This window comes from Mauremys reevesii, linkage group 7, assembly GCF_016161935.1.
Source record: "Mauremys reevesii isolate NIE-2019 linkage group 7, ASM1616193v1, whole genome shotgun sequence".
In the NCBI taxonomy this organism is placed as follows: domain Eukaryota; kingdom Metazoa; phylum Chordata; order Testudines; family Geoemydidae; genus Mauremys; species Mauremys reevesii.
This window is the reverse complement of record NC_052629.1, coordinates 72623675-72649264: the sequence shown is the minus strand read 5'-3', so window position 1 is coordinate 72649264 and position 25590 is coordinate 72623675. Positions and strand designations below refer to the sequence as shown.

Here is a 25590-nt window from a genome sequence, read left to right as displayed (position 1 = left end):
GCATAGGCCCCTGAAATTGACAAGATAGCCGATGTAAGTAACAGTGTCTGAGCATCGCCCTAACTACACTGACATAAGTGCTATGCCTCTCATGGAGGTGGAGTTATTATGTTGGTGTAACTGTAGTAAAGCACTTACATCAGTGGGACAAGGCTGTTGTGTAGCCACTGACGTAATTAGGTCGCGGTGACCTGCCTTAGGTTGACCTAACTGCATACTGTAGACCAGACCTAAGTGGTGCTACACCAGTGGTAAAGCATTTGGGAGAGATTTTCTGAAGGAACCTAGTATAAAAACAAGCAAGTTTATTTTTGCCCCATTTGGTCTAAATACCTACTTGACTTTTACACAGTTTGCCTATACACACCAAAGGTACATGAGCAGTGTCTCTGTATAATTTAATTTACAGTGGCACATTTATACTTATTCTTGTGGTATGAACAAAAATATATTAAAATGGATCTATAAACAAGACCACATATTGCCACAATCTTCCCTTTTCATAGCCCTATCAGGTGTTGGGAATGTCCTAAATCCCAACTATTTTGAACAAAAGAAAATTGACGATACCCAAGCCCTATGCCTCCTGCAATAAGGCTATGCCCCCAAGCAACCTGCACTCAAGTTGCCTGAAGTGCTTGGGAGAAGCTCACATTGGGGATTGCTGCCAGAACTGCAGAGACTTTAAGACTTGCATGAAAAAGGACCAGGAGGCCAGGCTACGTTTTTGCTCATGGAGGTGGCACTGAGACCTCCATCTCATCATCCAGGCTGGTCAGACTCGGCACAGAGTACCTTGGTGTCAGTAAGGAGTGCTCCTCCTTCCATGCTGGAGTCCCAGCACTATTCACTGTCCCTAATGCCTAGGAAAGGGCACAAGAAACCGTTGGCCGAGAAGGGTCAATCCCCAGCACTGAAAATGGCCAGGCATGGGGCCAGAGTAGAATGGAACCCTAGTTAGGCCACTCCTCTGCTTCAGTACTGCAAAAGTCAGCACCACTGACTCCCAGCACCTACGCAGGCACCATTAAGTCTGGTACCAGATGAACCACCTACATTTGCGATACAGGGCAGTACCAATACTATCCTGATGCTGACCACTTTGGAGGAGATTGCTGCAGCCAGAGACCTTCTAGCGCTGTCGGTACCAGTATCACCAGCAGAATCAGTGCTTTAGGACAGGACAAAACCCATTGCTTCAGGTCATCGTTCTGTAGCCTGACCCCCTCTGTTGCAAATGAAACCTGATGGTAGTTCATTAAATTATTAAAAACAAAACGTTCCATTGCTAATAAATCACTCCCACCTCAGGAATGTACCCACCAACAGTCACATGGAAAGATAAGCTAACGCTAAGGAATTTAGGGAGGGACCGGAAAAACCCAAGAACCGGTCATAGATTAGATAAACCTTGGAAAATGTCTTGTACTGACCATCTGGAAAAACAAATTCACAAAGATAAGCTTTAATATGTAAAGTAATAACTAAATGTAAGACACAAGGGAACTTGCATATACTTGGTTCAGGAAGGACAGGACTGTTCAGGAAGGAAAGGCAGGGCAGAAAAGCAGAGGGGGAGTTGCATTGTATGTAAGAGAGCAGTATGACTGCTCAGAGCTCCTGTATGAAACTGCAGAAAAACCTGAGAGTCTCTGGATTAAGTTTACAAGTGTGAGCAACAAGGGTGATGTCATGGTGGGAGTCTGCTATAGACCACCAGACCAGGGGGATGAGGTGGACGAGGCTTTCTTCAGGCAACTAACAGAAGTTACTAGATCACAGGCCCTGGTTCTCATAGGGGACTTCAATCACCCCAATATCTGTGCACTGCTGTATTGCTCTCCCAGCAGACAATCCAGGAAGTTTTTGGAAAGCGTAGGGGACAATTCCCTGGTGCAAGTGCTGGAGAAACTTGTAAACATACTGCTCTCTTACATAAAATGCAACTCCCCGCTCCGCTTTTCTGCCCTGCCTGTCCTTCCCGAACAGTCCTGTCCTTCCTGAACCAATCATATGCAAGTTCCCTTGTGTCTTACATTTAGTTATTACTTTATGTATTAAAGCTTATCTTTGTGACGTTGTTTTCCCATTTTTTTACCATTGGATGCAGGGAGATTAAAATGGATGGGGTTTGTTAATTAATACTTTTGAGTTTAGATTTTAAAATGTTTTCATTTCAGGCCTCCTAGAAATAGTATGCACACATTCACCAAACATGCTATATAATGTGCTTCCTTAATGTGGTTATCATACAATATAGTTCCATCCATGAAGGGAAAACTAGACTGTATTAAAATAGAACTGTAACTGGTACCATAACAGCGAGAACTGGTGTCAACACTACCCTAGGCTACTACTGGGTATGGGGGCAAGGAATTACCTAGCAAAAGTCATGGGAACTATGCTTGAATCCTGCCAAGCAGTAACTGTGTTCAAACATAATAGTTCTTCCGATGAAGTGGGCTGTAGTCCACAAAAGCTTATGCTCAAATAAATTTGTTAGTCTCTAAGGTGCCACAAGTACTCCTGTTCTTTTTGCTGATACAGACTAACACGGCTGCTATTCTGAAACCAGTTCTTTGAATGATTGCACCTGTGCACTTCACTCTTGTTGTGTGTGTGCGCCCCGAGCACAGTTGCTGGAAAATTTTCCCTCAGTGGTACCCATCGGAGTGACTCAAGCGCCCTCTGGTGCCTCATATGCTCATATCTCTGACTCTGAGAATAATGAGTCCCTGTTCCGTGACCATGGAGGTGCGGTTCCCACTAGTGCCGTGGTGAAGATGCCTTCACTGAAGCCATCATAGCTGATTTCCCTTTTGATGATACCAAAAGGCCTGCTGCTGAACTGTTACCCACACAATTTAGGGCTCTCACCCCCCTACCCTCTCCTTTGGGTACTCAGGAAGTAAGGGACCCAACTTTACTGCTCTGTAAACTCAGGGCTAACACTCCTTCCCAGGGTCTCCAGGACCTTTTCCCAGTGAACAATCTTTACACAGCAGGGCTGCCCAGAGGATTCAGGGGGCCTGGTGTCTTCGGCGGCGGGGGGAGTCCTGCTGCCGAATTGCCTCTGAAGACCCAGCACTTTGGCGACGGGTCCCGGGGTGGAAAGACCCCCTGCTGTGAGTCTTTGGGGGCACTTTGGCGGCGGGTCCTGGAGCAGAAGGACCCCCCACCGCGGGTCTTCAGGACACTTCAGCGGTGGGTCCTGGAGTGGAAGGACCCCCCACTGCCGAATTCCAGAGCGGAAGAAGCTCTGGGAGCCCGGGCCTCGCGAGAGTTTTCCAGAGCCCCCAGAGCGAGTGAAGGACCCTGCTCTAGGAGCCCTGAAAAACTCTCGTGGGGGCCCCTGCGGGGCCCAGGGCAAATTGCCCCACTTGCCCCCCCTCTGGGTGGCCCTGTTACCACAGTAATATCCTTAAACCTCTATTTACTAACAATCAACAGAATACACATGCTAAGCATACAGTGCTCACCACTCCCTATAAGGCAGATGAATTTTTCTTGATGGCCAGTCAAGAATAGATTATATGAGGACCCCTGCTTCTCCACAGTATGGTTGGCAGGGTGTTGAGCTCTGGCAACTCTGGTCTTGGGCTGTGTCCTGGAGTTAAGTTCCAAGGAGCTTCCTATTTTACACACATTATATGGGTAAAACTACTACTACTGTATCTATACCATAACCTATCACATTTCTAAGAACCTTTAAACAACACATTTCAACCATAGAATATCAGGGTTGGTAGAGACCTCAGGTGGTCATCTAGTCCAACCCCCTGCTCAAAGCAGGACCTAAACCCCAACTAAATCATCCCAGCCAGGGCTTTGTCAAGCCTGACCTTAAAAACCTCTAAGGAAGGAGATTCCACCACCTCCCTAGGTAACCCATTCCAGTGCTTCACCACCCTCCTAGTGAATTTTTTTTCCCTAATATCCAACCTAAACCTCCCCCACTGCAACTTGAGACCATTACTCCTTATTCTGTCATCTGGTACCATTGAGAACAGTCTAGATCCATCCTCTTTGGAACCCCCTTTCAGGTAGTTGAAAGGAGCTATTAAATCCCCCCTCATTCTTCTCTTCTGCAGATTTAGGGTATGTCTACACTAGGGGATTATTCCGATTTTACAGAAATCGATTTGGAAACAGATTGTATAAAGTCGAGTGCACGCGGCCACACTAAGCACATTAATTCGGCAGCGTGCGTCCATGTACCAAAGCTAGCATCGACTTCCGGAGTGTTGCACTGTGGGTAGCTATCCCATAGCTATCCCATAGTTCCCGCAATCTCCTCCGCCCATTGGAATTCTGGGTTGAGATCCCAATGCCTGATGGGGCAAAAAACATTGTCACAGGTGGTTCTGGGTACAGCCTCACCCTTTGCTCCGTGAAAGCAACGGCAGACAACCATTTTGTGCTTTTTTTCCTGGGTGAACTGTGCAGACACTATACCACAGCAAGCATGGAGCCCGCTCAGCTCAAGACAGCAGGCATGAACATTATAAACACCTCACGCATTCTCATGCAGTTTATGCAGAACCAGGACCTGAAAAACCAGGCGAGGAGGCGGTGGCTACGGCAGTGCTGCAACGAGAGTGATGAGGACATGGACACAGAATTATCTCAAACCATGGGCCCCAGCACTTTGGAGATCATGCTGTTAATGGGGCAGGTTCTAGCCATGGAACGCCGATTTTGGGCCCGGGAAACAAGCACAGACTGGTGGGATCACATAGTGTTGCAGGTGTGGGACGATTCCCAGTGGCTGCGAAACTTTCTCATGCGTAAGGGCACTTTCATGGAACTCTGTGACTTGCTTTCCCCTGCCCTGAAGCACAAGAATACCAAGATGAGAGCAGCCCTCACAGTTGAGAAGCGAGTGGTGATAGCCCTGTGGAAGCTTGCAATGCCAGACAGCTACCAGTCAGTCGGGAATCAATTTGGAGTGGGCAAATCTACTGTGGGGGCTGCTGTGATGCAAGTAGCCAAAGCAATCACTAAGCTGCTGCTACGAAAGGTAGACACTCTGGGAAATGTGCAGGCCATAGTGGATGGCTTTGCTGTAATGGGATTCCCTAACTGTTGTGGGGCGATAGATGGAACCCATATCCCTATCTTGGCACTGGAGCACCAGGGCAACCAGTACAGAAACCGCAAGGGGTACTTTTCAATGGTGCTGCAAGCACTGGTGGATCACAAGGGACGTTTCACCAACATAAACGTGGGATGGCCGGGAAGGGTTCATGATGCTCGCATCTTCAGGAACACTACTCTGTTTAAACGGCTGCAGCAAGGGATTTACTTCCCAGACCAGAAAATAACAGTTGGGGATGTTGAAATGCCTGTAGTTATCCTTGGGGACCCAGCCTACCCCTTAATGCCATGGCTCATGAAGCCATACACAGGCAGCCTGGACAGTGGTCAGGAGCTGTTCAACTACAGGCTGAGCAAGTGCTGAATGATGGTAGAATGTGCATTTGGACGTTTAAAGGCGCACTGGCGCATGTTACTGACCTGCTCAGACCTCAACCAAACCAATATACCCATTGTTATTGCTGCTTGCTGTGTGCTCCACAATCTCTGTGAGAGTAAGGAGGAGATGTTTATGGCAGGGTGGGAGGCTGAGGCAAATCACCTGGCCGCTGATTACGTGCAGCCAGACACCAGGGTGATTAGAAGAGCACACCAGGAATTGCTGCTTATCAGAGAAGCTTTGAAAACCAGTTTTATGACTGGCCAGGCTACAGTGTGAAAAGTTCTGTTTGTTTCTCCTTGATAAAAACCTGCCCCCTTGATTGACTCATTCCCTGTAAGCAACCCACCCTCCCCCTTCGATCACAGCTTGCTTTCTAAGGAAATAAAGTCACTATCGTTTAAAAAGCATGTATTCTTTATTAACTGATTATAAAAAATGGGAGAAAACTGACAAGGTACCCCGGGTTTGGGAGGAGGATAGGAGGGAAGGAAAAGGCCACTTCAGAAGTTCAAAATAATGACAGCCTTTTGCTTGGGCTGTTCACTGGTGTGGAGTGGGCGGGTGCACGGAACCTCCCTCCCCGCGTTCTTACACGTCTGGGTGAGGAGGCTATGGAACTTGGGGAGGTGGGAGGGCAGTTTTACATTGGCTTCAGTGGCACTCTGTGATCCTGCTGCCATTCCTGAAGCTCCACTAGATGACGGAGCATGTCAGTTTGATCATGCAGCAGCCCCAGCATTGCATCCCGCCACCTCTGATCTTCCTGCTGACACCTCTCATCCCAAGCGTCCCTCCTGTCCTCACGTTCACTGGCATCTTTCCTGTACCTTGATACCGCGTCCTTCCACTCATTCAGATGAGCTCTTTCATTGCGGGTCGATTCCATGATTTCAGAGAACATTTAGTCTTGTGTCCTTTTTCCCCACCGCCTTATCTGAGATAGCCTTCGGGACGGAGGAGGGAGGCTTGAAAAATTTGCAGCTGCAGGAGGGAGGGAAAAAAAAGGGAGAGATGTATTTAAAAAGATATTTTTTACAGAACAATGGTTATACTCTTTCACGGTGAACAACGCTATTCACATTACATAGCACATGTGATTTAAGTACAAGGTCGCATTTTGCATCTTAATATTGAGTGCCTGCGGCTTTGGTGTTAGAGATCACAGACGCAGGTCCGGGCAACAGAATTCGGCTTGCATGTGGCCATGGTAAGCCATTGTCTTTCGGCTTCTGTAGCCTTCATAAAACCAGCGCCCTCTTTTCCCACATACCAAGCAAAGCCCGTTGAGTGCTGCAGCTTTCCTGTTAATGTGCAGCAGCAGAAACCAAACTAACCCCCCACTCCAATTCTCTGGGATGATCGCTTTACCCCTCCCCGCACCGCGTGGCTGGTATCAGGGAAGATCCCTGCTAGCCAAACGCGAAAAAGCTCAGCGCCAACCCCCCTCTCCTCCCTCCCCCGGCTTGGCTAACTGCAGGGAAGGATTTCTTTTCAGCCACAGGCAAACAGCCCTGTAGGAATGGCCCTCTGTCCCCTTAATTAAATTCCCGTATTTCAACCAGGTTACCATGAACGATATCACTCTCCTGAGGATAACACAGCGAGATAAAGAACGGATGTTGCTTGAATGCCAGCAAACACTGGGACCATACGCTGCCAGGCTTTGTCATGCAATGATACCAGATTACTTGCTACTAGCATGGCATAGTCAAGTGTCCTACCATGGAGGACAGAATAAGGCTGCACTGCCCAGAAACCTTCTGCAAAGGCTTTTGGAGTACCTCCAGGAGAGCTTCATGGAGATGTTCCTGGAGGATTTCCGCTCCATCCCCAGACACGTTAGCAGACTTTTCTAGTAGCTGTACCAGCCGCGAATGCATCCCAAGTCCTCTGGGCAAATTAATCATTAAAAAAAAGCTTGCTTTTAAACCATGTTTTATATTTACAAAGGTACACTCACCAGAGGTCCCTTCCATGGCTTCATGGTCTGGGATAATGCCTTGGGAGGGTTGGGAGGGTACTTCAGTCAGGCTGAGAAAAAGCTCCTGGCTGTTGGGAAGAATGGAGTGCTGTGTGCTCTCCACAAGCTCGTCATCCTCCTCCTCATCTTCCCCGTCTGCAGAATCCTCAGGCATGGCTGAGATTACCCCCTCCTCGGAAACCACAGTCGGGGGGGGGGGGGTAGTGGTGGTGGCCCCCCCTAGAATTGCATGCAGCTCAGTGTAGAAGTGGCATGTCTACGGCTCTGCCCCGGACCTTCTGTTTGCTTCTTTGGTTTTCTGGTAGGCTTGTCTGAGCTCCTTAACTTTCACACGGCACTGTAGTGAGTCCCTATTGTGGCCTCTCTCCATCATGCCCTTGGAGATTTTTTCAAATGTTTTGGCATTTCATCTTTTGGATCGTAGTTCTGCTAGCATGGAATCCTCTCCCCATATAGCGATCAGATCCAGTACCTCCCGTACAGTCCATGCTGGTGCTCTTTTTTGATTCTCAGACTGAATGGTTACCTGTGCTGATGATCTCTGCGTGGTCACCTGTGCTCTCCACGCTGGGCAAACAGGAAATGAAATTCAAAAGTTCGCGGGGCTTTTCCTGTCTATTTGGCCAGTGCATCCGAGTTCAGATTGCTGTCCAGAGCAGTCACAATAGTGCACTGTGGGATAGCTCCCAGAGGCCAATACCATCGAATTGTGGCCACACTAACCTTAATTCGAAATGGCAATACCTATTTCAGTGCTACTCCCCTCGTTGGGGAGGAGTACAATATTAAGAGCCCTTTATATCTAAGTAAAGGGCTTCGTTGTGTGGACGGATGCAGGGTTAACTCGGTTTAATGCTGCTAAATTTGAAATAAACTCGTAGTGTAGACCAGGCCTAAATAATCCCAGTTCCCTCAGCCTCTCCTCATAAGTCATGTGCTCCAGCCCCCTAATCATTTTTGTTGCCCTCCGCTGGACTCTTTCCAATTTTTCCACATCCTTCTTGTAGTGTGGGACCCAAAACTGGACACAGTACTCCAGATGAGGCCTCACCAATGCCAAATAGAGGGGAATGATCATGTCCCTTGATCGGCTGGCAATGCTTCTACTTATACAGCCCAAAATGCAGTTAGCCTTCTTGGCAATAAGGGCACAATGTTGACTCATATGCAGCTTCTCATCCACTGTAATCCCTAGGTCCTTTTCTGCAGAACTGCTGCCTAGCCAATCCTCTAATTTGTCTAGGTCCCTCTGTATCCTATCCCTACCCTCCAACATATCTACCACTCCTCCCAGTTTAGTGTCATCTGCAAAGTTGCTGAGGGTGCAGTCCACACCATCCTCCAGATCATTAATAAAGATATTGAACAAAACTGGCCCCAGGACCGACCCTTGGGGCACTCCACTTGATACCGGCTGCCAACTAGACACAGAGCCATTGATCACTACCCATTGAGCCTGATGGGATTATGTTTTCCAATGTGCATTACTTTGCATTTATCAACATTGAATTTCATCTGCTATTTTGTTGCCCAGTCACCCAGTTTTTTGAGATCCCTTTGTAATTCTTCACAGTCAGCTTTGGACTTAACTATCTTGAGTAGTTTTGTATCATCTGCAAATTTTGCCACCCTACTGCTTCCCCCTTTTTCCAGATCATTTATGAATATGTTGAATAGCACAAACCTCTGGGGGACATCACTATTTACCTCATTCCATTCTGAAAATTGACGATTTATTCCTACCCTTTGTTTCCTATCTTTTAACTAGTTACTGATCCATGAGAGGATTTTCCCTCTTATACCATGTCAGCTTACTTTGCTTAAGAGCCTTTGGTGAGAAATGTTGTCAAAGGCTTTCTGAAAATCTAAGTACACTATATCCACTGGATCCCCCTTGTCCCCATGCTTGTTGGCCCTCTCAAAGAATTCTAGTAGATTGGTGAGGCATGATTTCCTGTTACAAAAACTATGTTGATTCTTCCCCCAACAAATTATGTTAATCTAGTTTGCCTGGTACTGAAGTTAGGCTTACTGATCTTTAATTGTTGGGATTGTCTCTGGAGCCTTTTTAAAAAATTGGCGTCACATTAGCTATCCTGCAGTCATCCGGTACACAAGCTGATTTAAATGATAGGTTACATACCGCAGTTAGTAGTTCTGCAATTTCACATTTGAGTTCCTTCAGTACTCTTGGGTGAATATCATCTGGTCCTGGTGAATTATTATTGTTTAATTTATCAATTTGTTGTAAAATCTCCTCTAATGACACCCCAATCTGGGACAGTTCCTCAGATTTGTCACCTAAAAAGAATGGCTCAGGTTTGGGAATCTCACTCACATCCTCTGCCATGCAGACTGATGCAAAGAATTCATTTAGCTTCTCCGCAATGGCCTTATAATCCTTGAGTGCTCCTTTAGCATCTTGATTGTCCAGTGGTCCCACTGGTTGTTTATCGGGCTTCCTGATTCTGACGTACTTAAAAAATTGTTTGCTATTATTTGAGTCGCTGGCTAGCTGTTCTTCATTCTTTTTTGGCCTTCCTAATTATATTTTTACACTTCATTTGCCAGAGTTTATGCTCCTTTCTAGTTTCTAAATCCTCACTAGAATTTAACTTCCACTTTTTAAAGGATGCCTTTTTGCCTCTCACTGCTTCTTTTACTTTGCTGTTTAGCAAAGGTGGCACTTTTTTGGTCCTCTATTTTTTTTTAATTTGGAGTACTCATTTAAATTGAGCCTCTATTATGGTATCTTTACAAAATTTCCATGCATCTTGCAGGGATTTCACTTTTGGCACTGTACCCTTTAATTTCTGTTTAACTTCCTCATTTTTGTGTAGTTCCCCTTTCTGAAATTAAATGCTAACGTGCTGGGCTGCTTTGGTGTCCCCCTCACTCCTCCACAGGGATGTTAAGTTTAGTGATGTTATGGTCACTATTACCGAGTGGTTCAAGTATATTCACCCTTGGACCAAATCCTGTGCTCCATTTAGGACTAAATGAAGAATTGCCTCTCCTCTTGAGGGTTCCAGGACTAGCTGCTCCAAGAAGCAGTCACATTTAAGTGTAAAGAAACTTTATCTTTGCATCCTGTCCTGAGGTGACATGTACCCAGTCAATATGGGGATAGTTGAAATCCCCCATGATTATTGATTTTTTAATTTTTATAGCCTCTCTAATCTCCCTGATCATTTCACAGTCATTATTACCATCATGGTCAGGTGGTCGGCAGTATATCCCTACTGCTATATTCTTATTATTCACGCATGGAATTATTATCCATAGAGATTCTGAGGTACAGTTTGGTTCATTTAAGATTTTTACTTCATTTGATTCAGGGTGGAGTATGAGCCACAGTGAAACCAATAAGAGACCACTAATTAATATGCAGGTGTCGATGCCCAACTCAAACACTTGATAACAATGTTAAAAGGATTTATTCTCAATTCAATTGAATTACGTTTCAAGTGATGTTAAGACGGTCAGATCATCAAACGGCATGACCTCCAAATGAAGTGTTTTGGGGAATTGAGTGCCACTTTAATAGAGGAAGCACTGCTTTTCCCCCTGTTAATTTATGTTATTAAATCCATTTCAGGTTCTTTGCGTGTGATTCAGATATACTAAGACACTGTTGGAATCCCTGTTTGTTCATTTCAGCCCTCTAGTTCAGGTTAATAAATTATAAATTTCCCAAAGAGTAATAAACATACATAATAGTTTTTTTCACCCAATTTTGAATTGAGGTGCCTTCAAGCATGACTGAGGAAGAATGAAGGGATATTTTCCATATGCAGATAAAACAAAACAATTTGGGCACTATAAATGCTAGAATGGTTTAAAACAAATTGCACCAATTCAGAAGCTGTTGCTTTTCATGGCTTTGAGACAATGCAGGAGTATTCCTCACTTTTGAGTTGACAGGAGGAAAAACATGAAACATACTTTTCCTTTTTATTTGCAAATACAGCGTACTTTGAACCATTATTTGGAAAGTTGATCTTGGTCAACTAGTTTTGCTTGGCAGATTGTGTTTTTCAGACAGCTGAGCCTACACTGTCTGAGCCAGAACCTGAGGTCTGACTGAAGCACACAACAAAGGGTGGGGGTGTATGTGTGCAAAGGTGGTATAGAGCTTACCTTTGTGTTCACCTTCTCCTGGGCTACAGTAACTTCCTCTGGCTGCTAAAGGCTCCAAGGGGCTGAAACCACAGCCAGGAATTGGTCCCAACCCCATACCTACCCTTCATGAACGTATCTAGTTCTTTTCTGAACCCTGTTTTAGTGTTGGCCTTCAAAATATCCAAAAATATTCCACAGGTTGACTGTGCGTTGTGTGAAGAAATACTTCCTTTTGTTTGTTTTAAACCTGCTGCCTATTAATTTCATTTGGCGACCCCTAATTCTTGTGTTATGAGACATAATAAACATTTCCTTATCTACTTTCTCTACACCAGTCATGATTTTATAGACCTCCATCGTATCCTGTCTTAGTCTTCCCTTTTCCTAGATGAAAAGTCTCAGCCTTATTAATCTCTCCTCATATGGAAGCTGTTCCATACCCCTCATCATTTTTGTTGCCCTTTTCTGTACTTTTTCCAATATATCTTGTTTTGAGATGGGGTGACCACATCCTGCACACAGTAGTCAATATGCGGGCTTACCATGGTTTTATACAGAGGCAATATGATATCTTATTATCTATTCCTTTCTTAATAATTCCCAACATTCTGTTTGCTTTTTGACTGCTGCTGCACACTGAGTGGATGTTTTCAGAGAACTATCCACAATGACGCCAAGATCTTTCTTGAGTGGTAATGGCTAATTTAGACCCCATCATTTTATATGTATAGTTGGAATTATGTTTTCCAATGTGCATTTCTTTGGATTTACCCCATCCTCATTCCCAACAGCAGGTTAAGGGAGATTGGGGTAGGCATAGGCACTAACTTTCCCCAGCACCAGTGTGTGCTCGCACCCCCCACCCTGCCCCGCCCCCACTCCAACCCCTCCCCAAAGACCCTGCCCCAACTCTGCCCCCTCCCTGACCCTATGGAACCCCTTCCCCAAATCCCTGCTCTGGCCCCACCTCTTCCCCAAGTGTACCGCATTCCCCCTCCTCCCCTGCAGCGCTTGCCGCACAAATCAGCTGTTTCATGGCGCAAGCGCTGGGAGCCAGGGGGAAAAAGCAGGCACGCGGTGAGCCCAGGGGAAGAGGTGGATGCAAGCTGGGGTGGGGAGCTGCCGGTGGGTGCTAAGCACCCACCAATTTTTCCCTGTGGGTGCTCCAGCCCCGGAACACCCACAGAGTCAGCGCCTATGGGGGTAGGAGCCTCTCTGCCAGCTCTACACCACCAGGAGATTCCCCTTGCACTGGAGTTGTCCTCCTGCAGAGGGATACGCCAGCCCTATAGCCAGAGTCTGCCAGCAGTGCAGCACAAAATGCCCAACCTGCACCAGAGGACCTGGCATTTTATGTGTACAATACATGACACTAATGATGAAATCCCAATCAAGTATTGGTTTAAGACAATGTTCAATGGATTTACAGATTAATACAAAGTTCTCAGTGATGCTATTAAAACATACAGATCATTAAATTGGCATGATACCCAAATGAAGGTATTTTTGTAAATGGATGTTAACAGAGGAGCATATTGCAGAAAAATGTGAATGGCTACATGTGAGACAACCTACAAATGTAGTTATTGTTATCTAAGAGGCATTACAATGGCAAATATTTAGATACAAAAGAAAAAATAGATGACTCCCAAATTCTCAGACAGCAGAAATATTGATAAATTTGACCTCTGTGTTTAGTATAATCCTGAGAAGAGAGAGATGGGAATGAAAATTAAGACATTAAACAAGAATAATGAAGATACTAGATTAAGCTAAACAAACAAGTAGCATTCTAGACACAATTGTAATACGAGTACCTTTTAAAATGAAGCAGTAGAGGACACTAAAGTACAGTCTAGGCTTTCCAATGGCTGTTCAGGGGGGAAAAAAAGAATTGGATTTAAAGTCCAACTCTTAATTCACACCTATTGTAACACACATCTGCTTTTGTCTCCAACCCCTCGATAATCTGGCATGCAAGAAACTAGATATTCTGGATATCTCATGGGAAATGGCCCAATCCAGCCTCTTCAGGACAAAACAGAGAAGCTGAAGAAAATCCTTACCTCCAAGATGAAGAAACAAGTGTGACAGGATTCAGAGTGGTAGCGTGTTAGTCTGTATCAGCAAAAAGAACAGGAGTACTTGTGGCACCTTAGAGACTAACAAATTTATTTGAGCATTAGCTTTTGTGGGCTAAAACCCACTTCATCAAGTGCGAGTGTTCCTAGGCTTAGTGAGCTATTACTGCCATTTGATACCCCACTCTTCACCTTTGACAGACCTCACAAAGACACAGCACTGAAGCAGCGAATAAGGAAGTGTGAGGAAATCTTTCAAAAGATCAGGGACATTTTGCGGTGGCCCAGAGATTTCTCATTACTATTTATTCTGCAAACCAATGCACTGAGTGGGCCTAGGAGCCGTATCATCACAAAACGTCCAAGGAATGGCCCACCCAATTCTTTATTTGAGCAGAAAATTCCAAAAGTGAGAGACAAAAGACTCCCCCATAGAGAAAGAATGCTGGGCTATAAGGTGGGCTGTGATGACAGCAGGAGTCCTGTTTTATGTAACAATGGACTATACTCCCTTATTACAGTGGATGCAGGCAATGAAGGACACAAGGTGATACTCAGCGCTGGATCTCTGTGCTTCCCTAGTACTACAGCATGAGAATGCAGATTTATTTTCCCGGGCAGGAGGAGACATTAGAATGTGTGATGTGAAGATGAAACCCCCAGGCCCATTCTGACAGGGAAGGTATGTGACAGGATGCACCAGGCATTCGCTGCCTCCTGCTGGAGACCCTGCTGCCTTGCTGCACCCTGCCCTAGGAAGTGTCCCTATAGGAAGAGAAAGGCAGTAATTTTTGGACATCCCGGGTTGCCCAGAAAGGCCTCCCTGGGTCAACCACTGATGGAATCAACAATACTTGGTCCTCCAATTGTTACAAGGACTAGGAGCAGGAAGCAGCCAATATGGGCCCAGCAGGGCAAATTAAAAAGAAGGGCTGCTGCCTCTATGAAATGGCAGTTGCTGGGTGTAGCCAGAGAAGGAGGAAGGCTCTAACACAAAAATCCAGGCCTGGCCAGGGCCTGTTGCTGACCTCACTGTGCCAGCTTTTTTAATTCCTTTGTGTGAATGTAAGGCCCGGGCAGGTCATCCTGAATTAGACATTGGTTGGACTATTGACAACTAGGTGAGCTCACTCTATGAGACACCATCTGGCTCAGTTGAGCAAGTGACACAGACCGACCATTTCTAGATGACCCTTTTGTAGGAGACTAAAAAGAGCTTGACTATGTACAATACCAATGTGCACATATCCAACATTTTTCTCATCCAGACATCTTAAAATACTTTTCCAGAGAGAAAGGGTATCCCAATTTTACAGGGGAAAGTGAAACGCAGAGGGGCGAAGCAACTAGTCCACAAAGCAAACAAGTGGAATTGGAAGAGTCAGGAACAGAATACTGAATTCCTGACTCAGTCCTCTGCTCTAATTACAAGTGCTTCTTTATAAATGATTTGTTAATAAATTACCATTATTAATTAACTACCTGTATGTATGAGAGACACAAGGTGAGTGAGGTGGAAGAGAAAAGCTTTCGAGCTACACAGAGCTCTTCTTCAGGTCTAGAAAAAGATATTATCTCACTCATCTTGTGTGTCTCTTATCTTGGGATCAACACAGCTATAACAACACTGCAAACTACTTTATATGTAGCTTTTATTATTCCAGTTAGAGTATTAAAAAAACACAAATCAAAGCTTTCAGGCAAGTCGCTGAGTAAAACCAAATAAAAAATGAAGATGATTCATACACAGGCAGTTAAATAGAACTATTTCATAGATTTATTTGAAAAATACTTACAAAAGCAAGTATGTTTGACCCTAAAATAGCTAAATTTATTCTGTGTTTACATTGGTGTAATTAAGCGTGCAGCATTAACAGTCGTTTCTGTTTGAAGCATTGTTAGTTTGCCTGAAGGAAGTGGGAAAAGTTCTGGTTTACTCTGGGGCAATGTCTCCCTCCCCCTTCACAGTAGCAACTACAGCTGTGGCCTGTGCTTGAAGTCTCAGCACACTGAACGTTGGGTTTGCCTCACTTACTACCAGTCCTGCCATGTCCAGATTTGCTGGAACCTGGAAGGTGGAACAGTTTTTCCCCCAGTAGAGAACACAAGAGGGAGAGAGAGAAGAAAACAAATGGAAAATAGCATATTGGCTTTGTATGCAATGAATTTAGCAGAACTATGTTTCATGCTTGAGTCCTTTAAAAAGTGGCCTTTTTGGTTAATGGTACATCTTTCTTCAAAATAAATGTGCACCTGTGAGCTTATCCATAGCCAGTGCCCCTTATACCTACTATTGGACTATAGTGCTTACTGCTGAGAGGGGCTGGGATCGGAATAGTCGAGAGCTCCCCCCACAGACAGCAATTCAGGAAAAGAAATACAGTGCAATTAGTTTCCACATACAGTATAGCTACATTTTAAGACAAGACTAGCAGAGCTACTGACTGAAGAGTTAGCTGCCTTGTTATTAACTGCACTTCAGCAACAGCTACAGTTCAGACAGTCTGCTCACAAGGGGGTTTGATCAATGCTGGGAACACATGGAGTGGAACAAGACCTCACCAGCCACTATTCTGCAAGGTGGCAGCAGCAGCTGCTGCTCGGGCCATCATCCTTTGGTGCACCTCAGAAGCAGAAGAAAAAGTCCCATCCACCATGTGCATTGGCACTATTCTCTGTCCACCAGGCTGGAGGGTAAAGCTGTTCTGACGCCAGTCTTCTTCTGGGGGCATATCTACTCTCCTTGGTCCAGGGGCCTTGGTACGCGAGGGAGGCACTGGGCAACCATGAGAGGCACCAGGGTCCCAAGAAAGCCCCTGTGGTACTCTGAAGGTACTGTAGTCTGTGCTAGGACGTGGCCTGCAATTGATGGCATAGGACTCATGCATTTGGCGTTGAGAGGGCTGCTGGAGGAAGCTTTCCTCTAACCCCTTGTCTGGCTGGGCAGTGTATCCCGACTGCAACGTTCGTTTGTCTGGCAGTGTTGCTGTTTGTCTGGCAGTGTGGTTCATCTGCAGCCAATGGCCAGAGATCCTTGATGCTCCACCTCCCATATGCTGGTCAACAAGAGGCCTCTGACCTTGGGAAGAAGAGCATTTCTGTGTGCAAGGGAGACTCCTGTAGCTCAGTGCCATGCCTGGGTGGTCTTCACCTTGGAAAGTTTCACCCCGGTCAGGCACAACCAGAAGTTTCTGGACGTTCTTCTGATCTCCTGTGGGGAGCAGTGGGAAGAGTTCAGTCAGTTATATTTTAATTTATTTTCCTCTCAAAACCTCTTTAATTGTGGCCCACAGATGATATGAATGGGTAAACTGAACCAATCCTATACCAGGGCATTTACTGATCTATGATTCAGAATGAGTGAAAACTAATCAGCACACTCCTTGCATTCACTTCTGCAACTCAACCCACCCCCAGAAAAGAGCTCCAACCTGCCTTTCTGCAGGTGCTGTCACACGCACTAATGGGACACCAGATTTCCTAGTATCAGAGGGGTAGCCGTGTTAGTCTGGATCTGTAAAAGCAACAAAGAATCCTGTGGCACCTTATAGACTAACAGGCGTTTTGCAGCATGAGCTTTCGTGGGTGAATACCCACTTCTTCGGACCGAAGAAGTGGGTATTCACCCACGAAAGCTCATGCTGCAAAACGTCTGTTAGTCTATAAGGTGCCACAGGATTCTTTGTTGCTTTTACAGATTTCCTAAATAGTCAGCACTTTTTGTAACATGTTCAAGGTCACCTGAGAAGGAGCCCAACAAGAAAATTAAAGACATATGTTCTAGGGGTTTCCTGATAATTTTCATGGTGGCCTCTCATGCAGGAATTTGTAGCACCAACAGGGATTGTAATTCCAACAGATCTCTCACACACGTGATTTTTGAGGGAATACAGTACTAATAACCAGCTCCTCCTCAGGCAGTCACTTCGCATCCCTCCCACAAACACAGTTAAGTACAAAAAAACTGGGTGAACCTTTGGGTCATCTCTGAGGAATGTGTGCATCATTTATAGCTTCATTTCTTGTAATGTTAAAAACAGTATAATATAGCTAATGACCTAATAGGAATGGTGTGTTAAAAGAACATAAAAACGGCCATACTGGGTCAGACCAAAGGTCCATCTAGCCAGCATCCTGTCTTCCGACAGTGGCCAATGCCAGATGCCCCAGAGGATACTATAGATGCTATATAAATTAGTAAAAAGAGTTCCATTGGGTTATGCCAGACACTTTTGTTGGCCAGGTACCTCCCTCCTGTGTATATGTAACGAAAATATTACCATAACTATTTAAATAATTAACAGCCATACCTCTAACATAAAGACTGTTCCTTCATGTTATATCCATATAGCACAGCATAATTAAAGCAGTGTAGAAGGGACAGTAAAGAAAAAAAAGCAATTTATCCTTCCAAATTTCTGAAGGGATTCAGGCAGTTGATAAAACCATCACTATGGCAGACAAGATCCAAAGACCTGTACTTCAGCAACAGCAGGGAAAGAATCACATACAGCATTTCTGATCATGCAGGAGGGTGAAGAGTTCTGTGATTACCTGATGGTCTACGTGCTTTGCCCACCATGCTAGGCATCAGTACATCATGGGACAGGTTCTGCATCTGGGTTGGGTAGTGGTGGGGATCAAAGGGTAACACAGAAGGATCGTGGGGAAAAGGGAGGGAAGTGGAGCTGGAAGAACGGTGCGTGGTTTCCTTTGGCATTTTCCTCACATTTGATGCTTCCTTTTGACAAAATGAGAAAGGAAAGAAACCACAAATGATGATTAAACACAAAGCTGGGTTCCATCAAGCAAACATGGTGGGGATCCAGGAAGGAGAGAGGGATGAGTCACCAGAACAAGTACATGAATCTGTCTGTGAAAGAGAAAGAAATGTAAGGTAACAATACCCACCCAGAAAAACTCTTTGGTAACCTAACAGCTAAGAAAAACCCCCAACATACCTGCTCAGAAAAAAAATCATCATCATACTCGCATCTCAGAATAACAGCAGAAACCTTGTGCAAGAAAAAAAATCAATCTGCTCTTTCTGAATCACCTTTTGAAGGACTGGGCCACAGAAGCCAAGAAAATGTACACTGCTGAAGACTCTCCCTTGCTAAACATGCTTTACTAAGAGCTAAACAGTGATGTAGGGCACAACTTTCTGATATGGTAGTGGAGTTTCAGCTTTTGCATCAGTGCAAGATTGGGCTAAGGCCCTACCTACAAATGAGAGTTGTACTGGTTTAATTAAATTGATTTGAAAACAAATTTTAGTTGAACTTGTACAACTTGTGTGACTGGACAAGGCCTAAAGCTAAAACTTGAGTTATGCTATAGCATTTACTGTGCTTAACACTGAGTTTGCAACTCAGCCTCTCCCATTCTTAGGGCTAGTCTACACTTACCGCGCGGGTCGACGCGGTGAGTTCGACTTTCCGGAGTTCGAACTATCGCGTCTGATCTAGACGCGATAGTTCGAACTCCGGAAGCGCTAGGTCGAACTCCGGTACTCCACCTCGGCAGCTGGAGTTAGCAGAGTCGACCTTGGAGCCGCGGAGTTCGGTTCCGCGGCGTCTGGACGGGTACGTAGTTCGAACTAGGGTAGTTCGAATTCAGCTACGCTATTCACGTAGCTGAATTTGCGTACCCTAGTTCGACCCCCATTCTTAGTGTAGACCAGGCCTTATTCTGCTGCTTTCAAACAAAGCTAATGCTTTTAAGCTTTCCTTTGAAGAAGTCTAAACATGGCTAGAGAAAAATCAGAACAAAACCAGTACATCACATTACTGTGTACTCTTAAAGTTTCCCCTCCTCAAAGAAATCACCCAGCTAAACACTGACAGCAATCTGTTCCTTCTTTTCTCAGACTTACAGTTCAATAAAAATCCCTGCTTTTCAATTAAATGAATTTGGGGAAACTCTGAAAGGGGAACATTATTTGGTGCAATTAGACCCAGCAACAGTCTTCATTCCATTAATAACCACGTTGACCAAGGGAAAATACTTTCCCTGCCCTTTCAGCAGGAGGGTCAGCAAGCCAACACCCACCTCACCTTACATCCAGTTCCACTAGAATTTGTTCAGAAATGAAATATAGACAGGCATGGATTAAAAAAGTTAAACAAAAAATGGTGTTAGAGTAACTGAACTTTACTTAATCAGATGAAAGGTCATAATCAACTTGAAAAAAAACAACCCTTAACTTCTGCCTGAAAATACTGTACATTTTTCAAGTTTCAGATTTGTTACACCTAACCTGAGAGTACTAACAAATATGATGGAGAAAAACAGTTTCTCTCTGTTTTTAAGTTGTTTACTTTGTGCAGCACTTTGTGTATAACCACTATTTCTTGAGGAAGGTATGCCTTATAAACACTAACAATGAAGCAAAAATTTCCTTATATATACTGTTAAAGAATTATTTTGTTAAATCACAGCTCATGTTGTTTATGGGGGCTCTATTAAAAACTGGGATTTTTAAGTTATTCAATATCGAAAATAGATAAACTTCAGATTGACTGTGTCCCTTTACCAGGGTTAGCCCTGTTAGCACACATACTCAAGCTTTGCTTGGCAAAATTCTAGGTGTGGTGACTCTAAAAGCAGACAACTTGGCTGTTGTAAAATAAAAGCTGACTTCTCCATCCAACAGAGAAAAAAGGGAATGATTCACTGGAACAAATGTTCATCCTTCTAAACTGGTATCGATGCTGTTCAGTTGTGCGCCTTTTCTGTTTACTACTTGTAGTGGAGTTGATGAGGGAAAGGAGGAGGAAAAGCAGCCCCCAATTCTATCCCAAGCAGTCATCTCTGCAATGCTGAGGTTCATTTTACTTACAAAACTATGAGAGGAGACCAGAGTCTCTTCCCTGTTTGTGATGACTGTCCCACTGAGACTGCGAGCAATGCGACGGAAATGCTCTGCACTGTACATCTCCTCTTCTGGTTCCCTGCTATGGCCTCTGGCATATGCAACCTGCAGACAACGTTACCACATTCAGAAAGATCTCTCCAGGGAAAACTGCATTGCACAGTGATTCAGGAGAAGAAGTTGATAAGAATATGATGGACTTAGTGAAATACATTAATCCTTCATTTTCTTATTCCTGGGGGAATTCTGCGCCATTGTGCGTGTGCAAAATTAATGTCCCCCACAGATTTCTTTGCTTCCCCACAGAAAAATGACTTTCTGACAGGGAAGCTGCAAGAGCAGTTGTGCACCATTCCCTAGCAGTGCAGGTACATTGTTTCAGGCACCCATAGCAGCTGGCAGACAGGTAAATCATCATGGGGCTGGGGACACCCCAGCCAGTGGCTCCTACCCTGAGCTGGGATCAGCTGCTAGTCCCAGCTGGGCTGGAGGCAGGAAAAGACTGGACTTCCTCTTCCCCTGCAAGGAGTGATTGGGGCTGTGTCAGACCCGCCCCCAGAAACCCCCCTCAGCTGCAGGAAGCTCAGCATCCTCCCCTGCTTCCTTCCCGCATTGCTCCTGAGCTATGGGGGGAGGGGTCACTGTATGGGGGGCTGCTCCACCATCCATCCAGCCCCCATGCATCCGGACCTCCCATACTCAGACACCCCTGCCAAGCCTCACTTGTACATCCAGAACCCCCCTAGTCCTCCATACCTGAACTCCACCCCACTGAACCGCAACCCCTGCATCTGGAGCCCCCCCTGCAACCAGACTCCTTGCCTCCAGATGCCCAGCCCTGCACCAAGGTCCCTGCACTCAAACTCAACCCTGATGCCCCACCCTCTGCACCACTCTGAGCCCCCACATCCAGACCTCCATGCCACTGACCTCCAACTAGCTGCACCCAGACACCCACCCCAAGCCACACTCTCCCAGCACCCAAACCCCCCTGCTGAGACCCCCACATCCAGACCCCTCTGCTGAGCCCCAACCACCTTCACCTGGAAGCCCCTGCAGAGTCCCATTGCTCCTGCACCTGGAACCCCTCCAACGAGCCTCTGTGCATTTAGATCCCCCCAAACCTAGACCTCCCACTGAGCTGCCTGCATCCAGATTGTCCCACACAGAATCTTCTCACTCCACATCTGGATCCCCCCCACTGAGACCCTCCACATTTGGATCCTGCCTGGTTGAGCCTGCCTGCCCCACACCTGGTGCACCTGGTGCAGAGGGGCAGGGCCCCAGGGTATTTCTGGGGCAGACCCAGGCTTTGTGCTGTGTCAGGGTTGGGTGCAGCCTCACTGCTGAGTCCTGGGGGTGGGGAGCTGCAGGGTGATTTCCCACATTCGTGCAGCCAGTGGCCTGTGCTCCCCACTGCCATGCTGGAGCTTCTGCATTTATTTATTGACAAATAAAACTTGCAGAATTTAAAAATATTGTACACAGAATTTTTAAATTTTTGGCACAGAATGCCCTCAGCCTCAGGAGTATTTTCTGAAGTCTCTCATTCAAGTCTAACCCAAGAGCATAAAGCAATTGAGTCTAAGTATCATTAATAAAAATAGTATTCTCATGATCAGTTTTTCATCTTATTATGTACATTGGCATACATGTTTAACTGAGATTCTATATCTTATAATTTCTTAAAGACAGGATTTAAAGCCTTAATGGGATGAGTCTACCCAAGGGACTGCTTGCTGCTTTGTGCTCCATTATAGCAGCTGAGATGAGCAGGGCTGGAATTGATGACTCTCTCAAAATATAATCTGAAGAGTGTGGAAGCCTTCTCACAACTCTTCTCACTATGATTATTTGCTTCCTTCCATCTCTGGTGGTGGCTAGCCAGTGGTTTATTCTATGTTGGAGTGGGAAATGTTGGTTCTTTTTACCTCTTTCCTTCTGCTCTCAGCTTGATAAGCAGGTTCCTCTATGTGCAAAAACTGCATTTTCAGTCTTTTTTTTTTTTTTTTTTTTTTTTAGGTGCCCAGACACTTTCAGATATAAGTACCAAAATATTACAGCTAATTATTTAACTGGCTTCTCTTAGAAAAGCCGTAGAATATGAAAACTGAGCAGTATTCAAGTGAGTTAGAACATGTGCTCTGAAGGTTCTGGAAACAGCAGCACAAGACAAATTGTAGTGCAGGTACTGCTACCTTCTCTTACTCAGAGTGGACCAAGGAGCATTAGAGGTCAGCTATTATTTGTACATTATACTATGTTAAACCCTCTACTTTCAGAACATGCAAGATGACATAATCCAATAAAGGAGACAGTGTCAAAGCAGTTGATACAATATGAAGAGGCAGTTCCTAGGAGTTAGCAATGAAAAATATGTCAGGTCATCCAGCCTATCTCCTTGCAATGCAAAATGGTTCCCTACAGTCCATTATAGTATAATCAGGAGGTACTAACTCTGAAACTGTGAGGCCACATATCCCTGAAGAAGTCACCATTTAGAGTGTATCACTGACCCCAAGTCACCCACTTTCTTAGTGCTCAATCCCAAGTAGGACTACATAAAATTATTTCTTTAAAGTTCAATATGAGTGACCCCACTGCCTCTCATATGGAATTTTTTCACTTTTCTTGCTGCTGGAACGTCCAATTCCCCCACAACCACACAACCTTCTAGGTGCTACCTTGGAGACAGGAGAGACGATGGCTCCATAGAGATTGTGCTCAATCTCTGCTGTTGGCGTTTTTGAGAGACCCATGCCGGCTACAGTGTGAAGCTTCCTCACAGTTATGTTTGCAGAGACTGTGGAGGGAAATAAAGAAGTTAGATTAAACTCAAGATCTGACTCTGCACCTGTGGAACATGATTAGTTATCTCAGCCCTGGCTCAAACAGAAAGTGAATATCTATATACATAAATTAAGGTTACTTACCAGTAATCGGAGTTCTTTGAGACAAGCCCCTGCACATCCACAGTTACAGGATCAAAGTGCCTGATCACAAGATCTCAGAATCTCTAGTGAAGAGTGTCCATTGGGGCTACTCATTCCCCTTCCTTTGCCCTTGTGCAGGGTTCTACAGGTTTGAAAAGAGTAGCAGTTCCAATCGCTCTTCAGTTCCTTCTGCTAATTTAGGAATTGTGAAACTAAGGTCCCAAAGAAATGGGGAAGGTGAGTGAAGGAGTATGAACGTGCAGAGGCTCATCTCAAAGAACTCCTGTTACTAGTAAGTAACCTTCATTTTTTCAAATGGTGTCTGCACATTCTTATTTGTGGGAGTTTAGCGAGCAGTACCAGCTCAAGAAAGGAGGACTGAAGAGTTCTAGATTAACAAGGACTGCAAAATTGCCAAAAATGAGTGTCACGTCATGAGTGACTACAACCTTTTACTCTCCCCAAACAGGCCACAATTGAAAAAAAGACACCTGAAAGACATATGTAGAGCTTCAAGTAACAGCCTTCCAAACTGACTAAGATCACACAAAGACAAGCTATGGAAACAACATTAGGCTTAGCTGAGGCCTGGTCTACACTGGGGTGGGGGGGTGGGGGGTCGACCTTAGATATGCAACTTCAGCTGCAAGAAAAGCATAGCTGAAGTCAACGCATCTTGGGTCAACTTACCTCGCGTCCTCACGATGTGGGGTCGACTGCCGCGGCTCCCCCGTCGACTCTGCTTCCGCCTCTCACCGCGGTGGAGTACAGGAGTCGACGGCAGAGCAATCAGGGATTAATTTATCGCATCTACACTAAACACAATAAATCAATCCCCGATAGATTGATCACTACCCGCCGATCCAGGAGTAGTGTAAACATTCCCTGAGTATATTTTAATACCTTTAGGTGGCTGAACACCAGTCTTGTCATAAGAATGGTCATACACAAACTGATGCATTCGGGCAACCTTTGAGCTTTGATGAAAAGATCCCCAGTCCCATCTGTTAGCCACTATATAAAAGTTAAGCATAGTATACACCACATTAATAGGTATGGTATTAATAAAACAACACTATATAGATTGGTGTTGGGAAGTTATGTTAAATGAATTTATTATGCTCTTCCCAAAATTCTGTTTACTCATTTCAAGCAACCCACAATTACTTTGCAAAGCTGAAGTCAGCTTTAGCATTAGAACAGCGTTTCTCAAACTGGGGTCTGCGGACTGCTGGGGGTCTGTGGGCCCCACTGATCAACTCCTCCCCCTCTCTCCCAGAGCCTCCTGCATGCCAGGGAACAGCTGTTTCCCAGCATGCAGGAAGTGCTGGGAGGAAGGGGGAGGAGTGAGGATGGGGCGGAATTATGTCTGGGGCTGTCAGCCCTGCTGATCAACTCCTCCCCCTCTCTCCTGCACACCAGGGAACAGCTGTTCAGTGGCATGCAGGAGACACTGGGAGTGAGGGGAAGAGCGGGGACGGGGCATGTTTGGGAGAGGAAAGAGGCAGGGAAGAGGAGGGACAGGGGTGGAGTGGGGGAGGAAAGAGGTGGGTTGGGGTAGGGCATGGGGGGAGAGTGGAGAGGGGGCAGCACCTGGGATTGAGCAGGGAGGTTTGGGGGGTCCTCGGGTTATTAAAGTTTGAGAACCGCTGCATTAGAAAATAGGAGACTTGTACAAAGCATTTATGCATCTTTTACTTTGGCCAAGTACAGACAGGGAATACTTTCATAGCTCATCAACACTAGATATGGGAAACTATAGACAAGTACCAAGGACAAAGCTGGCACAAACTAGTGGGTTAAACTAAAATTTTGTATGTAAAGAGTTTAACCTGTAAAATCATACTATAAATACTACTAGCTGAAATACATATCTTTGAAGTACACCTTCTGCACAAAGTGAACATGCTGCAAGAATTTGCTCCACAGAAGGAGGGGTATTTATGTTTCCTTTTTGTACTGTACTGTTGTCTCTTAAACCAATAAATTTGGCTAAGCTTGGTTATTTGATCTCTTGAACATTTTAAAGAAAAAGCCACGAGTGTAGTCAAACAATTGGCTACATCTTTTAGTAATTACGTCCCATATGCCCTTAGTTTTGGGAGGACCCTTGAAAATGC

General features: G+C 45.2%; 1 protein-coding gene across 17 annotated transcripts in view; it reads right to left on the bottom strand.

The window, feature by feature from the left end:
- Positions 1-15417: 15417 nt before the first annotated feature.
- Positions 15418-25590, bottom strand: part of USP54 (ubiquitin specific peptidase 54) — a 257870-nt gene continuing 247697 nt past the window's right edge. For 16 of the 17 annotated variants that reach the window (XM_039546273.1, XM_039546286.1, XM_039546282.1 and 13 more), the window contains 4 exons: positions 23222-23340; positions 20505-20642; positions 18218-18404; positions 15418-16874 (listed from right to left, as the gene is read on the bottom strand). In XM_039546273.1, coding sequence (XP_039402207.1) covers positions 16222-16874; positions 18218-18404; positions 20505-20642; positions 23222-23340 — 1097 coding nt within the window. In that variant the 3' untranslated portion in view covers positions 15418-16221. The remainder of the gene's footprint in view (positions 16875-18217; positions 18405-20504; positions 20643-23221; positions 23341-25590) is intronic. The other variant, XM_039546285.1, reaches the window with a different exon arrangement.